This window comes from Giraffa tippelskirchi, chromosome 12, assembly GCF_054371585.1.
Source record: "Giraffa tippelskirchi isolate mGirTip1 chromosome 12, T2T-mGirTip1v1.2.pri, whole genome shotgun sequence".
Lineage (NCBI taxonomy): Eukaryota > Metazoa > Chordata > Mammalia > Artiodactyla > Giraffidae > Giraffa > Giraffa tippelskirchi.
Window position 1 is genome coordinate 99,308,222 of NC_137286.1, and position 19,343 is coordinate 99,327,564.

The following is a 19,343-nucleotide window of genomic DNA, read 5'->3' on the forward strand; positions in this document are numbered from 1 at the left end:
AAGAGTGAGAGGATAAGAGAGCAGAGACAAGCATGTGGCTGAAAGGAACAACAAAATTAGGAAAAAGCTTTGCTTACAATAGGGTAATCCCATATTTGTAAGTTGAGAGAATGTGCTAATAATTAACGTTTTACAATTAATACATGTTTCACAGTCAACAGAATTCGAAAACAACCTTTAAACTTAGGTAATCTGAACTTTGACACTGGGAATTTGGTGACTGAGATAGTAACATATACAGTATGCTATTAAAGAAAGTCTCTAGAATTTAATAAGCATGGATGTTCTCTGGACAGCGGACATTTAACTAATGATCTGCACATACTTACTATACACAGCAAGTTTCAAACAAAGTCCATCTCTCTTAACATCCAAACTTGCCCTAATTTTTTAAAAAAATTTCTAGGTAACAACCAATACCACTAATACCCTAAGAAATATCAGACCAAGAATCCAATAAATCGATAGACTGCAAGTACTACCAATTTGAAAAAATAATTACTTACGTTGTTTTCTAAGAAAGTTAATGTTATTTTAAACAATTCTCATTTTATGGCAAAATAAGGTTATCTCCAAAATTAAAGAGGGAATAGTAAACCAGAAAATTATGGGCTTCACAAAAATCTCATTTCTCATACTGCCTAGTCAAGTATTTGAATAACAGCACCAAAACTAAAATCATAATAAACAAATGTTTCAAATACTGAAGTACCACAAGTACTAAAAGTCAAAGAACACAAAAAATCATGTTCTGTACAACTAGCCATTTTCCTTACATTGATAGCTAAAGCACATAGCTGATACTGTTCCAATGTGATAATCTCGTGGTAACAGGGCTCCTGGGCCAGCTTCACAATTGCGCTCCCAGCAGCCAGTCTCAGGCGTGACATATCTGGTTTACTGAAAAATAAGCAAGAAAGAATATGAATTAGATTTCTAAACATCTGCACAAGAACATTTCTACTTTGTATATCTAATTTTATAAAAATTCCTCTGGCCAAAAAAAAAAAGGGCAGAAAACAATTCAGTAATACTGACCACTATATTATGCTTGGAAGATGGTGTCCAATAGCACAAAATTCTTCTCTTGAACACAAGTCTAAGCTAGTCATTGAATTCTCTTGTTCTACACACAGAAAGCTTTCAGCTAAGCCTAGGACAAATCTATTTGTATGTCAGTTGTAGGGTCTCAAGGCTTCCACTATGGATTTTTTGGGGGTATGTGTTTACTTATGTATTAGGCACAAAATATCATAACTTGCTGATCATTCAACTAAAACTATGGTGTTAAGTACAAAAGAAGTTAACATAAAAGCAGGTACAGTAGATAAAAAAATTACTATTTTTAGCTAGTATTCAATTTTGAAATATTATTAAGAGCTTCTTTTTAAGTTTAAGGGGAGAAAACCAGTTGTAAAATGGGATATATTTCAGCAATTAGGAAATTCTTGACTAGTAAATATATTTAAATAATCCTTCCTAATACAGAGACATATCAGATGAATTACTGATTCACTGAAATATTGTAAGGAGGGAAGTTGTAACTCCTTAATTAGGACTCCCTATGTAGCTCCATAGGAAAACATTATTATTTACTATACAAACAACAAATACACCATACTGAGAGGGATGTAAAAGAAGCAAATCTTAATTAATCTTCCAGGATGTGAAAGAGACAAATCTTAATCTTCCAAGATCTAAAGATCTAGTTGGTTTAAGATTCTTCCTTTATCTTTCTAACAATTATGTAAAAATATTTACTGAATGTATGCCAACATTAATAAGGTTCTGAAGTTACAGGTTGCAGAGATATTTTCAGTTCATCAATAGCAATATTCCAAGTAGTTCAGTTCAGGTCAGTCGCTCAGTCATGTCTGATTCTTTCCAACCTCATGAACCACAGCACGCCAGGCCTCTCTGTCCATCACCAACTCTCGGAGTCTACCCAAACCCATGTCCATCGAGTCAGTGATGCCATCCAACCATCTCATCCTCTGTCGTCCCCTTCTCCTCCTGCCCCCAATCCTACCCAGCATTAGCGTCTTCCAATGAGTCAACTCTTCGCATGAGGTGGCCAAAGTATTGGCGTTTCAGCTTCAACATCAGTCCTTCCAATGAACACCCAGGATTGATCTCCTTTAGGATGGATTGATTGGATCTCCTTGCCGTCCAAGGGACTCTCAAGAGTCTTCTCCAACACCACAGCTCAAAAGCATCAATTCTACGGAGCTCAGCTTTCTTCACCGACCAACTCTCACATCCATATATGACCACTGGAAAAACCATAGCCTTGACTAGATGGACCTTTGTTGGCAATGTCTCTGCTTTTAAATATGCTATCTAGGTTGGCCATAACCTTCCTTCCAAGGAGTAAGCGTCTTTTAATTTCATGGCTGCAATCACCATCAGCAGTGATTTTGGAGCCCCAAAAAATAAAGTCTGACACTGTTTCCCCATCTATTTCCCACGAAGTGATGGGACCAGATGCCATGATCTTAGTTTTCTGAACGTTGAGCTTTAAGCCAACTTTTTCACTCTCCTCTTTCACTTTCATCAAGAGGCTCTTTAGTTCTTCTTCACTTTCTGCCATAAGGGTGGTGTCATCTGCATATCTGAGGTTATTGATATTTCTCCCAGCAATCTTGATTCCAGCTTGTGTTTCTTCCAGCCCAGTGTTTCTCATGATGTACTCTGCATATAAGTTAAATAAGCAGGGTGACAATATACAGCCTTGACATACTCCTTTTCCTATTTGGAACCAGTCTGTTGTTCCATGTCCAGTTCTAACTGTTGCTTCCTGATCTGCATGCAGGTTTCTCAAGAGACAGGTCAGATGGTCTGGTATTCCCATCTCTTTCAGAATTTTCCACAGTTTATTGTGATCCAGACAGTCAAAGGCTTTGGCATAGTCAATAAAGCAGAAATAGCTGTTTTTCTGGAACTCTCTTACTTTTTTGATGATACAGCGGATATTGGCAATTTGATCTCTGGTTCCTCTGCCTTTTCTAAAACCAGCTTGAACATCTGGAAGTCCAAGTAGTTATTATAAGATAAATCACTCAACCACTGATAAGGAAAGTCTGATTTCCTTGTTGGAATTTATTTTGTAAAATAAAAAGTAACTAATTAAAATACTTTGTGTGTGTGTGTGTGTGTGTGTGTGCTCAGTCGTGTCTGACTCTTTGTGACTCCATGGAATGCAGCTTGCCAAGCTCCTCTGTCCATTACCACAATGTTTTTGAAGACTAGTTTAAGAACGCAGACCCAACAAAAGCTCGTGCAGGTGGAACAGGCCTGGCCTTAGCAGCTGTGGGCTTTGTGGGCATGTACACTCGGGGGCTGGGCCAGACTAAGGTCTGCAGTGCCTCTATAGCTCCCATAGCAGGTCCAGGTATGCAACTACTGCAGTCTTGGGACCTGACTTCAGTGTATCTGCACCGGTGACCTTGTGAAAACAACTCCTGAGAGACACCAAGACCAACTGCCAGCATGTCCACACTTGAGGTGAGGCGAAGACAGTGCCAACAACAGTGCACTGTGTGAGTTCACGCAACAGGTGAAGGTGACACACGGAGCATACTCACAGGTACACAGCTCCAGTGGGACAATCAATACTCAGTGGCTCTTCTTCTGGTGGGAGGGCTCCAATCTTACCTCCCCTGCACTGCACATCAGAAATGGATCTGGGGGCTCCTACTCCCAACAACTTGGGAGCAGACCCTGCCCCAACAGGGCAATGACAACCACAGACCAAAGAGGAGGGCTGGTCAATATCCTGTGCAGGTTCTGGTCACTACAACATCTGTCACAGCTCCTATCAAGGGGATAATGGCCAGCATACATGGAGGAAACAGGCTGCAGGCATCCATACTAAAAAACAGCCCTCACACCAAAAAGTATTAATCTCACACAGGCTACACAGGGTCATCCCCACATAAAAACAGCCCTCGAAGACCATAGTAGATAACTGTTCTAAACTCACAGAGCAAAAGAAATAAAAGTAAAGTAAAGAAGCAGAAAAAGCAATCCCCATTAAAAGATAGCGAGAATTCCCCTGAAAGAACAATGAAACAGACTTCTTCAGTCTAACAGACACTGAATTCAAAATGGAGGAAATGAATGAAAATACTACAGGAATTAAGAAAGACCACTGATAGAGATGCAGATTACTGTGAAAAGGAATTGGAAACTATAAGCAGGGGCCAAGGAAAAAACAGAGAATTCATTAGAAGACACCAAAGCTGAACTAAAGGCTATGGACAGCAGAAGGAATAAGTGATCTGGAAGACAGAAAAATGGAAATTACCCAAGAAGAACAGCAGACAACCCCCCCACAAAAAAAAGGCAATATAAGAGACCTATGGGATAATATGAAGCATGCAAATCTATGCATGATAAGAATTCTGGAAGAAAAAAGAGGAAGGGGAATGAACACGTCCTTGAAGAAATTATGGCTGAAAACTTACCAGGCCTGAAGAAAGAAACAGATATCCAAATAGAGGAAGCACAAAGTGCCCTTAACAAGATAAATCCAAACAGACTTATACCAAGACACATTATAATAAAAGTGGCAAATGTTAAAGAGAGGATTTTAAAGGCAGCAAGAGAACAAGAGCTAACTACAAGGGAGCCCCCAAAAGGCTATCAGCTCATTTCTCTACAGAAACACTGCAGGCCAGAAGGGAGTAGCAAGATATATTCAGAGTCCAAAAGTGAAAAATCTACAACCCAGGATACTGTACCCAGCAAGATTATCCTTTAGAATAGAAGGAGAGATAAAGAATTTCTCAGACAAACAATAACTTAAAGAATACAATGCTACACCTATCTTAAAGGATATATGGAAAGGTCCTCTCTAAGTAGAAAATATGCAAGAATCTATATGAAAGAGAAAATCACAACTGGAAAGTAAATCACTGAAATAAGTACACACATTTTTTTAAAAAAATAAATAAATGACCCAATCAAAAAGTGGGCCAAAGAACTAAACAGACATTTCTCCAAAGAAGACATACAGATGGCTAACAAACACATGAAAAGATGCTCAACATCACTATCAGAGAAATGCAAATCGAAACCACAATGAGGTACCATTGCCTGCCAGTCAGAATGGCTGCTATCTAAAAGTCTACAAGCAATAAATGCTGGAGAGGGTGTGGAGAAAAGGGAACCCTATTATACTGTTGGTGGGAATGCAAACTAGTATAGCCACTATAGAGAACAGTGTGGAGATTCCTTAAAAAACTGGAAATAGAACTGCCATATGACCCAGAAATCTGCTGGGCATACACATCGAAAAAACCAGAATTGAAAAAGACACATGTACCCCAATGTTCATCACAGCACTATTTATAATAGCCAGGGCATGGAAGCAACCTAGATGTCCATCAGCAGACGAATGGATAAGGAAGCTTTGGTACATATACACAATGGAATATTACTCAGCCATTAAAAAGAATACATTTGAATCAGTTCTAATGAGGTGGATGAAACTGGAGCCTATTATACAGAGTGAAGTAAGCCAGGAAGAAAAACACCAATACAGTATGCTGCTGCTAAGTCACTTCAGTTGTGTCCGATTCTGCAACCTCATAGATGGAAGCCCACCAGGCTCCCCCGTCCCTGGGATTCTACAGGCAAGAACACTGGAGTGGGTTGCCATTTCCTTCTCCAATGCATGAAAGTGAAAAGTCAAAGTGAAGTCGCTCAGTCGTGCCCGACTCTTAGCGACCCCATGGACTTCAGCCTACCAGGCTCCTCCATCCATGGGATTTTCCAGGCAAGAGTACTGGAGTGGGGTGCCATTGCCTTCTCCCCAGCACAGTATACTAACGCATACATATGGAATTTAGAAAGATGGTAACAATAACCCTGTATGTGAGACAGCAAAAGAGACACAGATGCACAGAACAGTCTTTTGGACTCTATGGGAGAGGGCGAGGATGGGATGATATGGGAGAATGGCATTGAAGCATGTAAATTATCATATGTGAAACAAATCACCAGTCCAGGTTTGATGCATGATACAGGGTGCTCGGGGCTGGTGCACCAGGATGACCCAGAGGGATGGGATGGGGAGAGAGGTGGGAGGGGGGTTCTGGAAGGTGAACACATATACACCCATGGTGGATTCATGTCAATGTATGGCAAAACCAATACAATATTGTAAAGTAAAAATAATAAAATAAATAAATAAAATTACTGTGAAAGCAATGATTACCAAAATGAATAGCAAAAGTGTCACTATGAGGATGTAAAAGGACAACAAAATTATAAAATGTGGGAGAAGAGAGTAAGAAAATATAGATTTGTCTTTTCCTAGAATGTCAGTTTGTATGATTACCAATCTAAAGCAAGTAGGTATACGAACAGGTTTAATATATTTGAAAATCAGGGCAAGCACAAATCAAAAACATAACAACAGATTAACAAAAACCAAAAGAAGAGAATACAAGAATAATATAAAAGAAAACCATCAAACCACAAACCTAAAGTCAGCAGATGGAAGGAAATAATAAAGTCCAGAGAGGAAATAAATAAAACAGAGATTTAAAAACAATACAAAAAAAAAAATCAATAAAACCAAGAGCTGGTTCTATGACACAGCAAACAAAAACTGACAAACCTCTGACCAGATTCACCAAGAAGAAAAGACCCAAATAAACAAAATATGAAATGAAAGAGGAGAAATCACAACTCAAACTGCAGAAATACAAAGAAACCGAAAGAGAATTATTATGAACAATACTATGAACCTAGAAGAAAAGGACAACTTTTTAGAAACATACAGCCCACTAAAAAACAAGAATAGATAACCAGATCAATCACTAGAATTGATACCAAGTCTGTAATTAAAAAAAAAACAAACCAAAAACACTCCCTACAAACAAAACTTCGAGACCAGATGGCTTCACTGGAGAATTCTATAAAACATACAAAAAAGAACTTCTTAAACTCTTCCAAAAGAGTGAATAGGAAGAAAACACTCCCAAAGACATTCTATGAAGTCACCGTCACCCTGAAGTTTGGTAATGAAGTTACCAAAACCAGACAAAGACACCACCAAAAAAGCAAATTATAGGACAATATCTTTGATGAATAAACACAAAAGTTCTTCAAGTATCAGCAATCTGAATTCAACAACACATAAAAAAGGTCATACACCACGACCAAGCTAGATTCACCCCAGGGTCACAAGGATAGTTCAACACATGCAAATCAATCAATGTGATACACCATATCACAAAAGAAAGGATTAAAACCACATGATCATGTCAACAGATGCAGAAAAAGTACTTGATAAAAGGCAACATTCATTCATGATACAAAACCCTTATGAAAATGAGTATAGAGGGAACATAGCTCAACATAATAAGTTATTTATGATGAACCCATAGCCCATATAATATTCAACAGTAAGAACTTGAAAGCCTTCCCAGCATACTCTGGAAAAAGACAAAGATGCCCATTCTCACCACTTCACTTCAACAAAGTATTGGAAGTCCCAGCTAAAGCAGAGAAGGAAAGGAAATAAAAGGTATTCAAATTGGAAGAGAAGAGGTAAAAATTATTATTATATGCAGATGATATGATATAGAAAACTCTAAAGACTCCACATAGAAACTACTAGAACTGATAAATGAATTCAGCAAGGTAGAAGGATATGAGATTAATATACAGAAACAAGTTGCATTTCTTTACACCAACAATTTCATATCAGAAAGCAAGTGTAAACAAGCAATCCCTTTTAAAACTGTACCACCAAAATAAAATACTTAGGAATAAATCTGACCAAGGAAATGAAGGACTTATACGTTGAGAAATACAAAATATTAATAAAGAAAACTGAAGATGATACAGAGAAATGGAAAAACATCCCAGCTCTTGAATTGAAAGAGTTAATACTGTTATTAAAATGGCCATACTATTCAAAGCAATCTACAGATATAAGGTGATACCTATCAAATTACCCATGAGACTTTTCACAGAATTAAAACAAATAATCCTAAAAGGTAAATGGAACCAAAAAAAGATTCAGAATTGCCTAGGCAATCCTGAGGAAGAGTACAAAGCAGGAGGCACAGTTCTCCAGACTTCAGACAATACAAAAAAGCTACCATAATCAAGACAGTATGTTATTGGCACAAAAACAGACATACGGATCAATGGAACAGAATAGAGAGCCCAGAATAAACCCACACACCTGTGAACAATTAATCTTTGACAAAGGAAGCAAGAATATTCAATGAGCAAAAGACAGTCTCTTCATCAAGTGGTGCTGGGAAAGATGGACAGCTGCATGTAAGACAATCAAGTAAGAATACCCTCTCACACCATACACAAAAATAAACTCAAAATGTCTTCAAGATTTAAAAACAAAATGACACCATAAAACTCACAGAGGAAAGCCTAAATATTCTGACATAAATCACACAATGTATACTTTTTATAGATCTGAAGCTTCAGAGCTAAATGGGTTTTAGACAGTGGTATGTGGCTTATACTCTTCAGATTCTCTTCCTTGGCCACTTCGTAACCATAAACTTACGTGCAGGTGGCTTGCCTTCTAATACAGTGTTGTCCAACTATACAATGTGTTCATAGGTCAGGCTGCCAACGCAATAGAAATAAAAGCAAAAATGAACAAATGGGACCTAATTAAACTTACAAGCTTTTGCACAGCAAAGGAAACCACAAACAAAATGAAAAGACAACCTAGGGACAGGCAGAAAATATTTGCAAATGATGTGACAAATAACAGCTTTCTTTCCAAAATACAGAAACAGCCCATAAAACTCAACAACAAGCAAGCCAATCAAAAAATAGAAAATCTAAATATACATCTCTCCAAAGGAGACATACAGATGGCCAACAGGTACATGAAAAGGTGCTCAGTATTGCTAATTACTAGAGAAATGCAAACCAAAACTACAATGAGGCACCAACTCACACCAGTCAAAATGGTCATCATTAAAAAGTATACAAACAACAAATGCTGGAGAGGGTGTGAAGAAAAATTTCTTCACTTTCGGTAGGACACTGTTCTTACACTGTTGGTAGGAATGTAGATCAGTGCAGCACTATGGAAAACAATATGGAGGTTCTTGAAAAAACTAAAAACAAAGTTCCAGCAATTCCAGCTCAGGCATACACCAAGACAAAACTTTAACTTAAAAAGATAAATGCACCCCTAAGTTCACAGAAGCACTATTCGCAATAGCTAAGACGTGGAAACAACGTAAATGTCCATCAACAGATGAATGGACAAAGAAGATATGGTATGTGTATACAGTGGAACATTACTTAGCCATCAAAAGATGAAATTCTGCCATTTACAACAACATGAATAGACCTAGAGACTATCATACTAAGCAAAGTCGGTCAGAAAGAGAAAGACAAATACCATATGTTATCACTTATATGTGGAATTTAAAATGTGACATAAATCACATATCTACAAAACAAAAACAAACTCACAGAAACAGAAAAAAGACATGTGGTTGCCAAGGGGGAGGAGGTGTAGAGGAGAAAAAGATTGGGATTTTGGGATTAGCAGAGGCAAACTTTTAGCTATAGGATGGATAAACAACAAGGTCCTACTGTATAGCACAGGGAACTATATTCAATATCCTGTGACAAACTACAATGCAAAAGAATACGAAAAGACATATATATATATATATGTATTTAACTGAATCACTCTGATGTACAGCAGAAATTGACACACTATTGTAAATCAACTGTACTTCATTAAATTTTTTAAAAAAATGCAGACAGACCCAATGTAATTCACACACACTTATAGAATTCAAGAACACATGTGATTTTGTTAAAGAATACTATGAATAAAAACAGGTGACATGAGATCTAAGTATGTACATAAATAATGTAATGAGTAAATTTGAGACAAAATGTATTAATACTAAGGAAATTTTTCTAATTATTATGTAACTCTTGGATGCTAACATAAATTATAAGAGTAGAAGGTAGAGACAACTAATTTTACTGAAAAGGCAATAAATTAGTTATACATGTGGAATACTTTACAGAATTTTCTTTTTATTTGATCTGTTTGAGAAGAACGTGTTAATGCTAATATTCTATACAAAAAGTACTGTATGAGCAAAACATATAAGAAAGGAAGCAAAGATGGCAAAGCATTAAGCAGCTGACAATTACCATTCATATTTGGTCCTAAAGACTTTAAGCTAGATGTGTATACACACACACACACACACACACACGTGTATATATATAAAAGGTGGGGGAAGTTACTCTCATATTTTTAACTACCAATAAAATGCTATAAATGGCACCTGTATTTTCACAGAGGACAAACTTCTAAATTTTAGCTAATTCTGACATAACCACTACCACCAATACATCTAATTACTATGTGCTGGGCAGTGTTTTAAATACATTAAATATACGAACTTATTTGATTATCATAATAGCTAGATGCTGCTGCTAAGTCGCTTCAGTCGTGTCTGACTCTGTGCGACCCCATAGACGGCAGCCCACCAGGCTCCCCTATCCCTGGGATTCTCCAGGCAAGAATACTGGAGTGGGTTGCCATTTCCTTCTCCAAAGCACGAAAGTGAAAAGTGAAAGTGAAGGCGCTCAGTCGTGTCCGACTCTTCACGACCCCATGGACTATAGCCTACCAGGCTCCTCCGTCCATGGGATTTTCCAGGCAAGAGTACTGGAGTGGGGTGCCACTGCCTTCTCCGAATAGCTAGATGAGATAGGCATTAATCATCATCTCTGTTTTATAGCTGAAGAAACTGAGGTATAGAGCAGTTAAAGTAACTTGATGAAAGGTACAAAGCTGCTAAGATGTGGTCCCAGGATTTGAACCTGGAATCCAGAGTTCATGTTTTCAATCACTAGACTATACATCTTTCAAACAAAACAAACTAAAAACAGACAAAAAAGTATGTGTATTTTTAATACTTTGTGTCAAGTGCATTTTCCATATTTGCATATATTTTTACTTCTGGAAAGCCAATTCCATTGGAAAAGACCCTGATGCTGGGAAAGACTGATGTCAAAAGGAGCAGGGGGTAGCAGGGGATGAGATGACTAGATAGCATCACCAATTCAATGGACATGAGTCTGAGCAAACTCCAGGAGACAGCGGAGGACAGAGGAGTCTGGTGTGCTGGAGTCCACGGGGTCACAAAGAGTCAAACACGACTTAGCAACTGAACAACAATAACGACAATACTTCTGGAAACAGATTCAGATAAGCTGCTTTCAATTCGGTCTGTTCTTTTGCATTTAGATATTAACAAGAATGTAAAACACCGGTTACTGATTGGTACATTAACAATTTCATATGAGGAATTAAAAAAAGTAAAAATCTATTGTTAAAAATACTTAAAAGCGTTCAGCAGTAATCTGCACTAAACATGGGACTGTCATTTTGAAATAACCACTATACAAAAGCCTATTACAATAAAAGTATATGCATATCTACAAATCTGTGTTATTTTGTTTAAAAAGAAACCATCATTCAAAAATTACATCAGATGTTAACATACTGTGTAATCCAAAGAATGCTGAAACTGTAATTACATACCTAATTTTCCCTTGCTCTGTCAAGTCTCCATCACTGTGCAGTATTGTTGTAAGCAATCTTAAAGTAGAAGTTCCTGATTTACTGTGATTATTTTTCATTCCAAGTAGCCATCGAACCATCATTTTAATAGCCTGAATCTATTTAAAATACAAATTGACACAACATTGATACTGTTCAAAGAAACTCTACCTTAGCTTTGAGAAAGAATGAATAAATGTTTTTAACAGATGCGTTTCAAGAAAAGGAGAGAAAAAATTATTTTTATTTGCATGTGTGAAGATAACTTTGAATGATTTAAAAATGTCTCACATTCCACCCCCCAGTAATTGACAAATGAATGATTTATCTAAAAACTGGTTCTTTCTGCTTTTTAAAAAATGTTTCTCCAACACTCTACCCTTTAGAATCCACAGTAAAATCATGCTAACTTCCCTAATCCATAAAGTTCCCAAATGCAAATCATATTCCATCTTTTGTGTCTAAGAGTTTATATCACCTTACATTTGTACTGCATTTTTCATAATTATGAAGTACTTACTATCGATATCAGTACTTTAATACCTGTTACTGCCTCTAATATTTGGAACAACCCTTTCTGAAGGGGTGCAACACATTTTCTCTTTTTTACATATTATCTTACTTTTTACAGATCTGAAGCTTCAGAGCTAAATGGGTTTTAGACAGTGGTATGTGGCTTACACTCTTCAGATTCTCTTCCTTGGCCACTTCGTAACCATAAACTTAAGTGCAGGCGGCCTGCCATCTAATACAGTGTTGTCCAACTATACAAAACTGCTGCTTGAGACCAATGCAGAGAAAACTGGTTCATACTAGAACTCAAAAGATTCCAGCATCATTCAATAATGCTAAAGGAAGACTGCCCTACAGGTCTGGATAAATTAGTATCAGAATCTGAAACTGAAATAATGTGAAAAAGTAGTTCACAGTATGAAACATAAATACACAACAAAATTATTTATAAGAAATTATAATTAGAAAAATATTTAATGTATTTGTTCTTGGCCTTCACACCTTGGGCAGCAGACTGTTATGAGGTCTATATTACAGACTACATACGGTTTTAGAGAAGTTATACTCCTACAGAAGTGATAAGCAATCTTTTACATATAACTCCTAACTCAAGAAATTACAGGTTGAATTTTTTTAATTGGCAGGCTGATTCTTTACCACTAGCACCACCTGGGAAGCCCTGCTGAACAGTCTTAAAACCTGGATGACCATCTTTACTGAAAGGAGAAGGTACTTAAAACCAGCATTGTCTTTTGCCATTAAAATATTGATATCTAAGAAAAAGTAACATGGAAGGAGTTTTCAAACTCTTTTTATTTTCCAAACTAGATTATATGCAGCTGCCCAAAGTCTCAGGTTTCTCAGTATTGCCCTATACTCTCATGGACCAAAAGATGTCATAGAATAAACACAGAAAACTTGAATTACTTCAATAGCTGTATCTTCATAACAGGAACTATTAACATCTATAATATAATAATAACAGTGTATATTAAATAGACTAAAATCAACAGATCTATGTATATCACTCACTTTGACCATTGTTTCAGGTGAAACCTCTTCATCTGGAACCCAAAGCTTAGTTGTCTTTTTTCCTGGAAGCTAAACAAAAATTAAGGACTTTAAGATACAAATTCTCACGTGTAATTAATATTTAGAGAATGAATGAAATCTTTACGTTCTGCAGCAACAGTCATTATATATGACTATGTTTCCTGTTACTTACGCAAAAAGGTTGAAAGACCTGTCTTCACTAGCACCAAAATGAACCTTATGTCTCCAGCTCCAGTTGGTTCTTTGCAGGTATGAGACGGGACTGACTTTAACAACTTATGTACACTTCCTTGCTTAACCCCCTTTAAGACTAATGTTTCATTTATTTAAGGCAGCTGGCAAGGAATAGGATAAAAATCAATGGAGCCAAAAAGGATACAGATGACCCTTGAGTAAGACAAGTTTGAACTGTGCAGGTCCACCAACATGTAGATTTTAAGTGAATACATACTACAGTAATACACAATACATAATCTATGTTTGACTGAATCACAAATGCCCAAGGAACCACACACAGAGAGCTGACTATAAATTATAAAAAGATTTTTCCACAACACAAAGGGTTGGCAGCTTTAACTTTTGTTTTGCTCAATGGTCAGCTATAGTTCATCAACAAGGGGAAAAGTAGCTGCAACAAGTCTTGAGCAGGGAACAAATACAAAGGTTTGCAGCTGAAGTTAACAGAAAACATACACACACACTCACACCCACACATTCCACCCCACATCCACCCCCTCTTACCCCATTAGCTGGGCTGGGAAGCAAAAAAGTGAAAGTGTTAGTTAGTCATGTCCAACTTTTTGTGACCCCAAAGATTGCAGCCGGCCAGGATCCTCTGTCCAAGGAATTCTCCAGGCAAGTATACTGGAGTGGGTAGCCATTCCCCTCTCCAGGGTATCCTCCTGACCCAGGGATCGAACCCAGGTCTCCTGTATTGTGTATTCTTTACTGTCTGAGCCACCAGGGAAGCCCAAAAAACAAAGCCAAACCTTAGAAAAGTTTCAAAAAACAGAGAATATACAGCAAAACAAAAACAAAAACAAAACAGAGCTAGAGGACTGACATCTCCAGAAAAACACAGCAAACACCCTCCAAAAAGCCATCTTTTTTAGAATGATCATAGAGTAACACTGAGATGATAAACTGAAAGTACTGAGAGATGTGAATTTACAGTAGCAGCCAGGCAATTAAGTAAGGTGACCAAAGAGCTGAACCCAATCTTGGAACACAGGAGATCCCATTTTCACCTCAACTTGACATGTGCAATTTCCAGTTGGAAACAGAAATCAAAGAGCACCTCAGATAACCTTCTGGCAAAAGGATAGGTAGTTCCAATACACAAGGCAAGCTCCTCAAACACACAGAGCTATTTACAAATAGTTTAAGGACCAAGTCTTCAGTAGAGAACCACCTTCAAAGCATGAAGTGAAAATCATGAAAAAAAGAATCTCATTAGAAACATACTGACGAAATTTCTGAACTAAGAATATCCCCCAAAATCCCAAGCTACCATGGAGGAACCTACCAAAAAAGGAACAAGAACCACAGCAACTTCAGATTTCTTGGTGGCAAGACTACATGCCAAAAAACAATGTTCTGAATTTTCCATAGCTAAGAGAGTTGAAAAACAGAATTCTAATATTTAAGAGTAGGGAGAAAAATATTTTCAGAAATCTTTCAAATTACAAGCCAGTTTGAAAGAATTATTCAAAGATGCCTTCCACATAAATATTTAATTCACAAGAAAATTCAATCAGCATAAATTATTACAAATAGAGAATAAAAAACATTACAAGATCAATAAACAGACGGGTTCAAAAATAATAAAACCATAACAGATGCAACAAAACTAAAACAAAAAATCTAAAACTAATGAACAAATATACTAGTCAAGATGAAAAAGCATATAAACGGGGTATGGAGTTAAATGGGATACTAATATTTTAATAAAAAGAATACTGACATATTTTTCTTTAATCATATAAGATACAAAATTATGAACATCTGTAAAACTAGCAAGATGTCAGATAAACCAAAAATGATTTTTTTAAAAAAGATTAAAAACTTCATTATCAGAACAGAAGACTTGAATATACCTCTTTCAAAAACTGATAGATGAAGCTGAGATGAAAAAAGGTAAGTATAGGAAATACATGTAGAAATATAAGAAAATATGTAGCAATAAAATATTTATGGATAAGGAAACAATCAAAATGGGCCTTTCTCATAATTATGATGAAAAGTGAAAGAGTTTAGCACAAGATGATAAGATAAAAACTTTAAAATAACTGCCCAAATTCACCACCAACAAAATAATTCTTAAAACTGAAATATCTAACAAAGCTGTATAAGAGAAATATTTAAATCTGCTTACAGAGAAAACTACAAAATTTTAATAAAAGACACATTGTAGATGAGCAAACTAAGCAATGGGAAAAAATAGAGGCTGTGTAAGAATGACAGCACTGCAGATGACTGGAAGAAGGAGAGATCACTCCATAAATTCTGCTGGGAAAGTTGGTTCTCCTAATGGAGACTAGAAAGAAATGGAGTTCTTGAGTCACAGCATACAAAAAAAAAGCAAAAAAAGCAATATCAGATGATTTAAACTTTTTATGTGTGAAAAGAAAACCTTAAAACTTTTAAAACAACATATGAGAGACTATTTTTATGACAATGGCATAGGAAATAATTTCTTAAACAAGATATAAAAAGCACTAACTGTAAGAGAAAAGAATGATAAATTTAGTTACATTAAAATTAATAACTTTTGTTCAAAGGATACTATGAAGGGAATAGAAAGACACACCATAAATGAGATTTTACACATTTTATGAACATACTTCAACATGTACCTGAAAAAAATATGACCTGTGAGAAAAACATAAACCCAAGAAAAAAAAAAGGCAAAAGACATCAAGAGGAATTTCAGAAAAGAGGCAACATGAATGATGACTAGACATAAACATTCTTAGTAACCAGGGAAATGCAAATTAAGAGATATTACTTTGTATTTATTAGACGGACAAAAATTAAGAAATTTGACAATAATGTCATATGCTGCTGAAAGGAAAATAAGGTTGTACAACCAGTCTGAAAAATACTTCAGCAATAAAGTGAAAAATTAAATGTACAGACTGACGGTCATAAGTATACCACTTTTGTGAATGTAACCTGAAGAAATTTGTACTCGTATGCATCAGAAGGCTCTATAAAAAAGGAAAAAAAAATCACAGGAGCACTGTTTAAAACAAGAAAGAAATGGAAATATACCATGTGTCCATTAAGAAAATGAGATATACTTCACACAATGACATAATACAGAGTAATGAATGAATGAACTACAGCTAGATTCAACATCAAGGGTTATTCTAAGAAATAAATCCGTAATGATGATAGCAAGTCACCCAAGAATATATCAATATATGGTATAAAATACTTCATAAACCTTAGGAACAAGCAAAACTAAACAAGTACACTGTTTTGAGATAAATATACGGTAAAATGGTGCTTTGTGGTTAGCTGGGGCAGGAAAAAAACAGGAAGAAAAGTTTGCAGAGTAACACCACCAGATGCTAACAGTTCATGGGTATTGAAAAGAGAATAACTGAGATGTGAGCCTGGCACTAAAATTGCTTTTCTGATACATAAATGATGGTTGATTCTGAAAGTGAAAGAGGTTTAAAGGTTGAGCAACGTTTTGCATCACTGTCACAGAGCTATAAGGAAAAAAAAAATGGAATTCTGAGTCCAATAAAGAGTAGAGTCTTGTTAAACAACCTAGACTTTTGGGTGGATCCCGAATAAAAACACCCTAAACATAAAAGTGATCAGAAAAACAATCAGCCTGTCAAAAACTGAACCCCAGCTTCCAATCACTTCCAATCACTCTTGATTGAATGAAAATTATTTCAGAGCAGCTCAACTGCCTATCAGAAGCAAAAATAAATCTTCTTTGGAAGAACTATAAAATCATCCAGAGCTTCAAATGATCTCTGTAACTTTTCATACACAAAGCGTGCAGCTCAATCAACAATAACCTGACCAACAATCAAGTGAAAACCAGACAGAGAAAAAGAGCCACTGGAGATCCAGATATTGAGACTAACTCACATAAATTTTAACATAATTAGAGGTGCTGAAAGATTAAATGGTAAGAAAACGAATTCTGGCAGGGAACTAAAATTTTTATTTAAAAACTCTAAGGAAATTACAGGAAAAAATATATAAACAGTGCAATTAAGAATTCAATTTTATAGGTTTAACATAAGACTCGACAAATCTGAAGAGACAAGTAAATTCAAAGATGGATCAGAAAGCAAAAATGAAGCATGAGCAGGCAGAAACAGGTATACCTCGGAGATACTGCAGATATGGTTCCAAGCAACCACAATAAAGCAAGTACTGCAATAAAGCGAGTGACACAGTGTCTTGGTTTTTCAGTGTACAAAAAGTTATGTTTACATGATAATTTGGTCTATTAAGCGTGCAACAGCATCATGTCTAGAAAAACAATGAACAAACCTTTATACAAAAATATAAATGAAAAAGCTGTAATAACTATTAATAGTAATGACTATTTAGGTCTTTCACCCATTTAAAAAAAACTGAGCTGTTTGTCCTGTTTTTGAGTTTTAAGTCTCTTATCAGATATATGAATTTCAAATATTTTCTCCCATTCTGCAGGTTCATTTTTTACTTTTTTTCCCAAATTAATAATTCTCTTTTTTAAAAAGGATATAATTGGCATATGATGTATCAGTTCTAGAGGTACAATGATTCAATATTTACATATATTGTGAAATGATCACCACAGTAAGTCTAGTTATCACTCATCACAACACAGCTACAATTTTTTTCCTATGATGAGACATTTTCAGACCTACTCTCAGCAGAAACTTTCAGATATATCAGGCAGTATTAATAACGACAGTCACCATGCTATACATTACATTCCTTGACTTATTTTATAACTGGAAGTCTGTACCTTTAGAATTCCTTTACCCAATTCACACATCCTTCATCCCTAGCCTCTGACAACTACCACCAGATCTCTGTATCTATGAGTTTGAGAGTTTTTGTTGCTATTATTTGGGGTGTTTTTAGATTTGATACTGCATGTAAGGAACATCACACAGTACTCATCTTTGTCTATTTAACTTAGCATAATGCCCTCAAGGTTTATCCATGCTGTCACAAATGGCAGGACTTTTTCCTTTTTTTTAATGACTGATCAATATTACATTGTATATATACACCACTTTTTCTCTATCCATTCATCCATTAGATGGACACTTGGGTTGCTTCCATGTCTTGATTGCTATAAATAATGCTGCATTGAACATGGGGGTGCAGAGATCTTTTTGAATTAGTGTTCGCATTTCCTTCAGATAAATACTTTGAAATATTTATTACTGGGTCATGTGGTGCTTTTATTTATATTTTTTTTTCTATTTTTAATTTTTTGGAAGATCCTCCATACTGTTTTTCATGGTGGCTGTATCTATTTACATTCACACAAACAGTGCAAAAGGGTTCCTTCTCTTGACATCTTCACCAACACTTATTATCTGTCTACTTTATATTAGTCATTCTAAGAGAAGTGAAGTCCTATCTTTTTGTGGTTTCGATTTGCATTTCTCTGGAGATTACTGACGTTGAGCATTTTTCATACAATTATTGATGACTTGTTTGCGCTCTTTGGAAATATGTCATCTCTGCCTATTTTTTAATCAAACTCTTTTTCTGCTATTGAGCTGTATGTGTATTTACACAATATGGACATAGTAGATACATGATTTGCAAATATTTTCTCTCATTCTCTCAGTTTTTGCCTGAAAATGTGTTTACGTTGTGTTCCCTTTTTAAAGGATATTTTCTCCAGGTTTAGAATTTCAGATTGGTACTTTTCTTCCACTCAATAATTTGAAGATATTATTCCATTATCTTCCATTTTCTAATCTTTTTTCTTGAAGTCAGGTGACAGTCTTGTTCCCCGAAAGGTTTTCTGTCTTTTTGCATGAATGCTTTTAATCCTTTCTATTTTGATTGGTTCTAGTTTTACTATGATATATCTAGTGAGCTTTGTGTTATACTGATCCTACTTGGGGTCTGTATCTCTTCTTGAATGTATAGCTTTGATGTCTTTCATAAATTTTGAAAAAATTTTCTGGCATTA

At 35.9% G+C, this 19,343-nt stretch overlaps 1 protein-coding gene across 9 annotated transcripts in view; it reads right to left on the bottom strand.

The window, feature by feature from the left end:
- Positions 1-19,343, bottom strand: part of PDS5B (PDS5 cohesin associated factor B) — a 173,471-nt gene that overhangs the window by 29,430 nt on the left and 124,698 nt on the right. For all 9 annotated transcript variants that reach the window (XR_014071060.1, XM_081549214.1, XM_081549212.1 and 6 more), the window contains exons 22-24: positions 13,145-13,213; positions 11,582-11,718; positions 777-900 (exon numbers count right to left, since the gene is read on the bottom strand). Coding sequence is in view for 8 of the 9 variants with exons in the window: in XM_081549214.1 (XP_081405340.1) it covers positions 777-900; positions 11,582-11,718; positions 13,145-13,213 (330 nt within the window). In the remaining variant the exon portion in view is untranslated. The remainder of the gene's footprint in view (positions 1-776; positions 901-11,581; positions 11,719-13,144; positions 13,214-19,343) is intronic.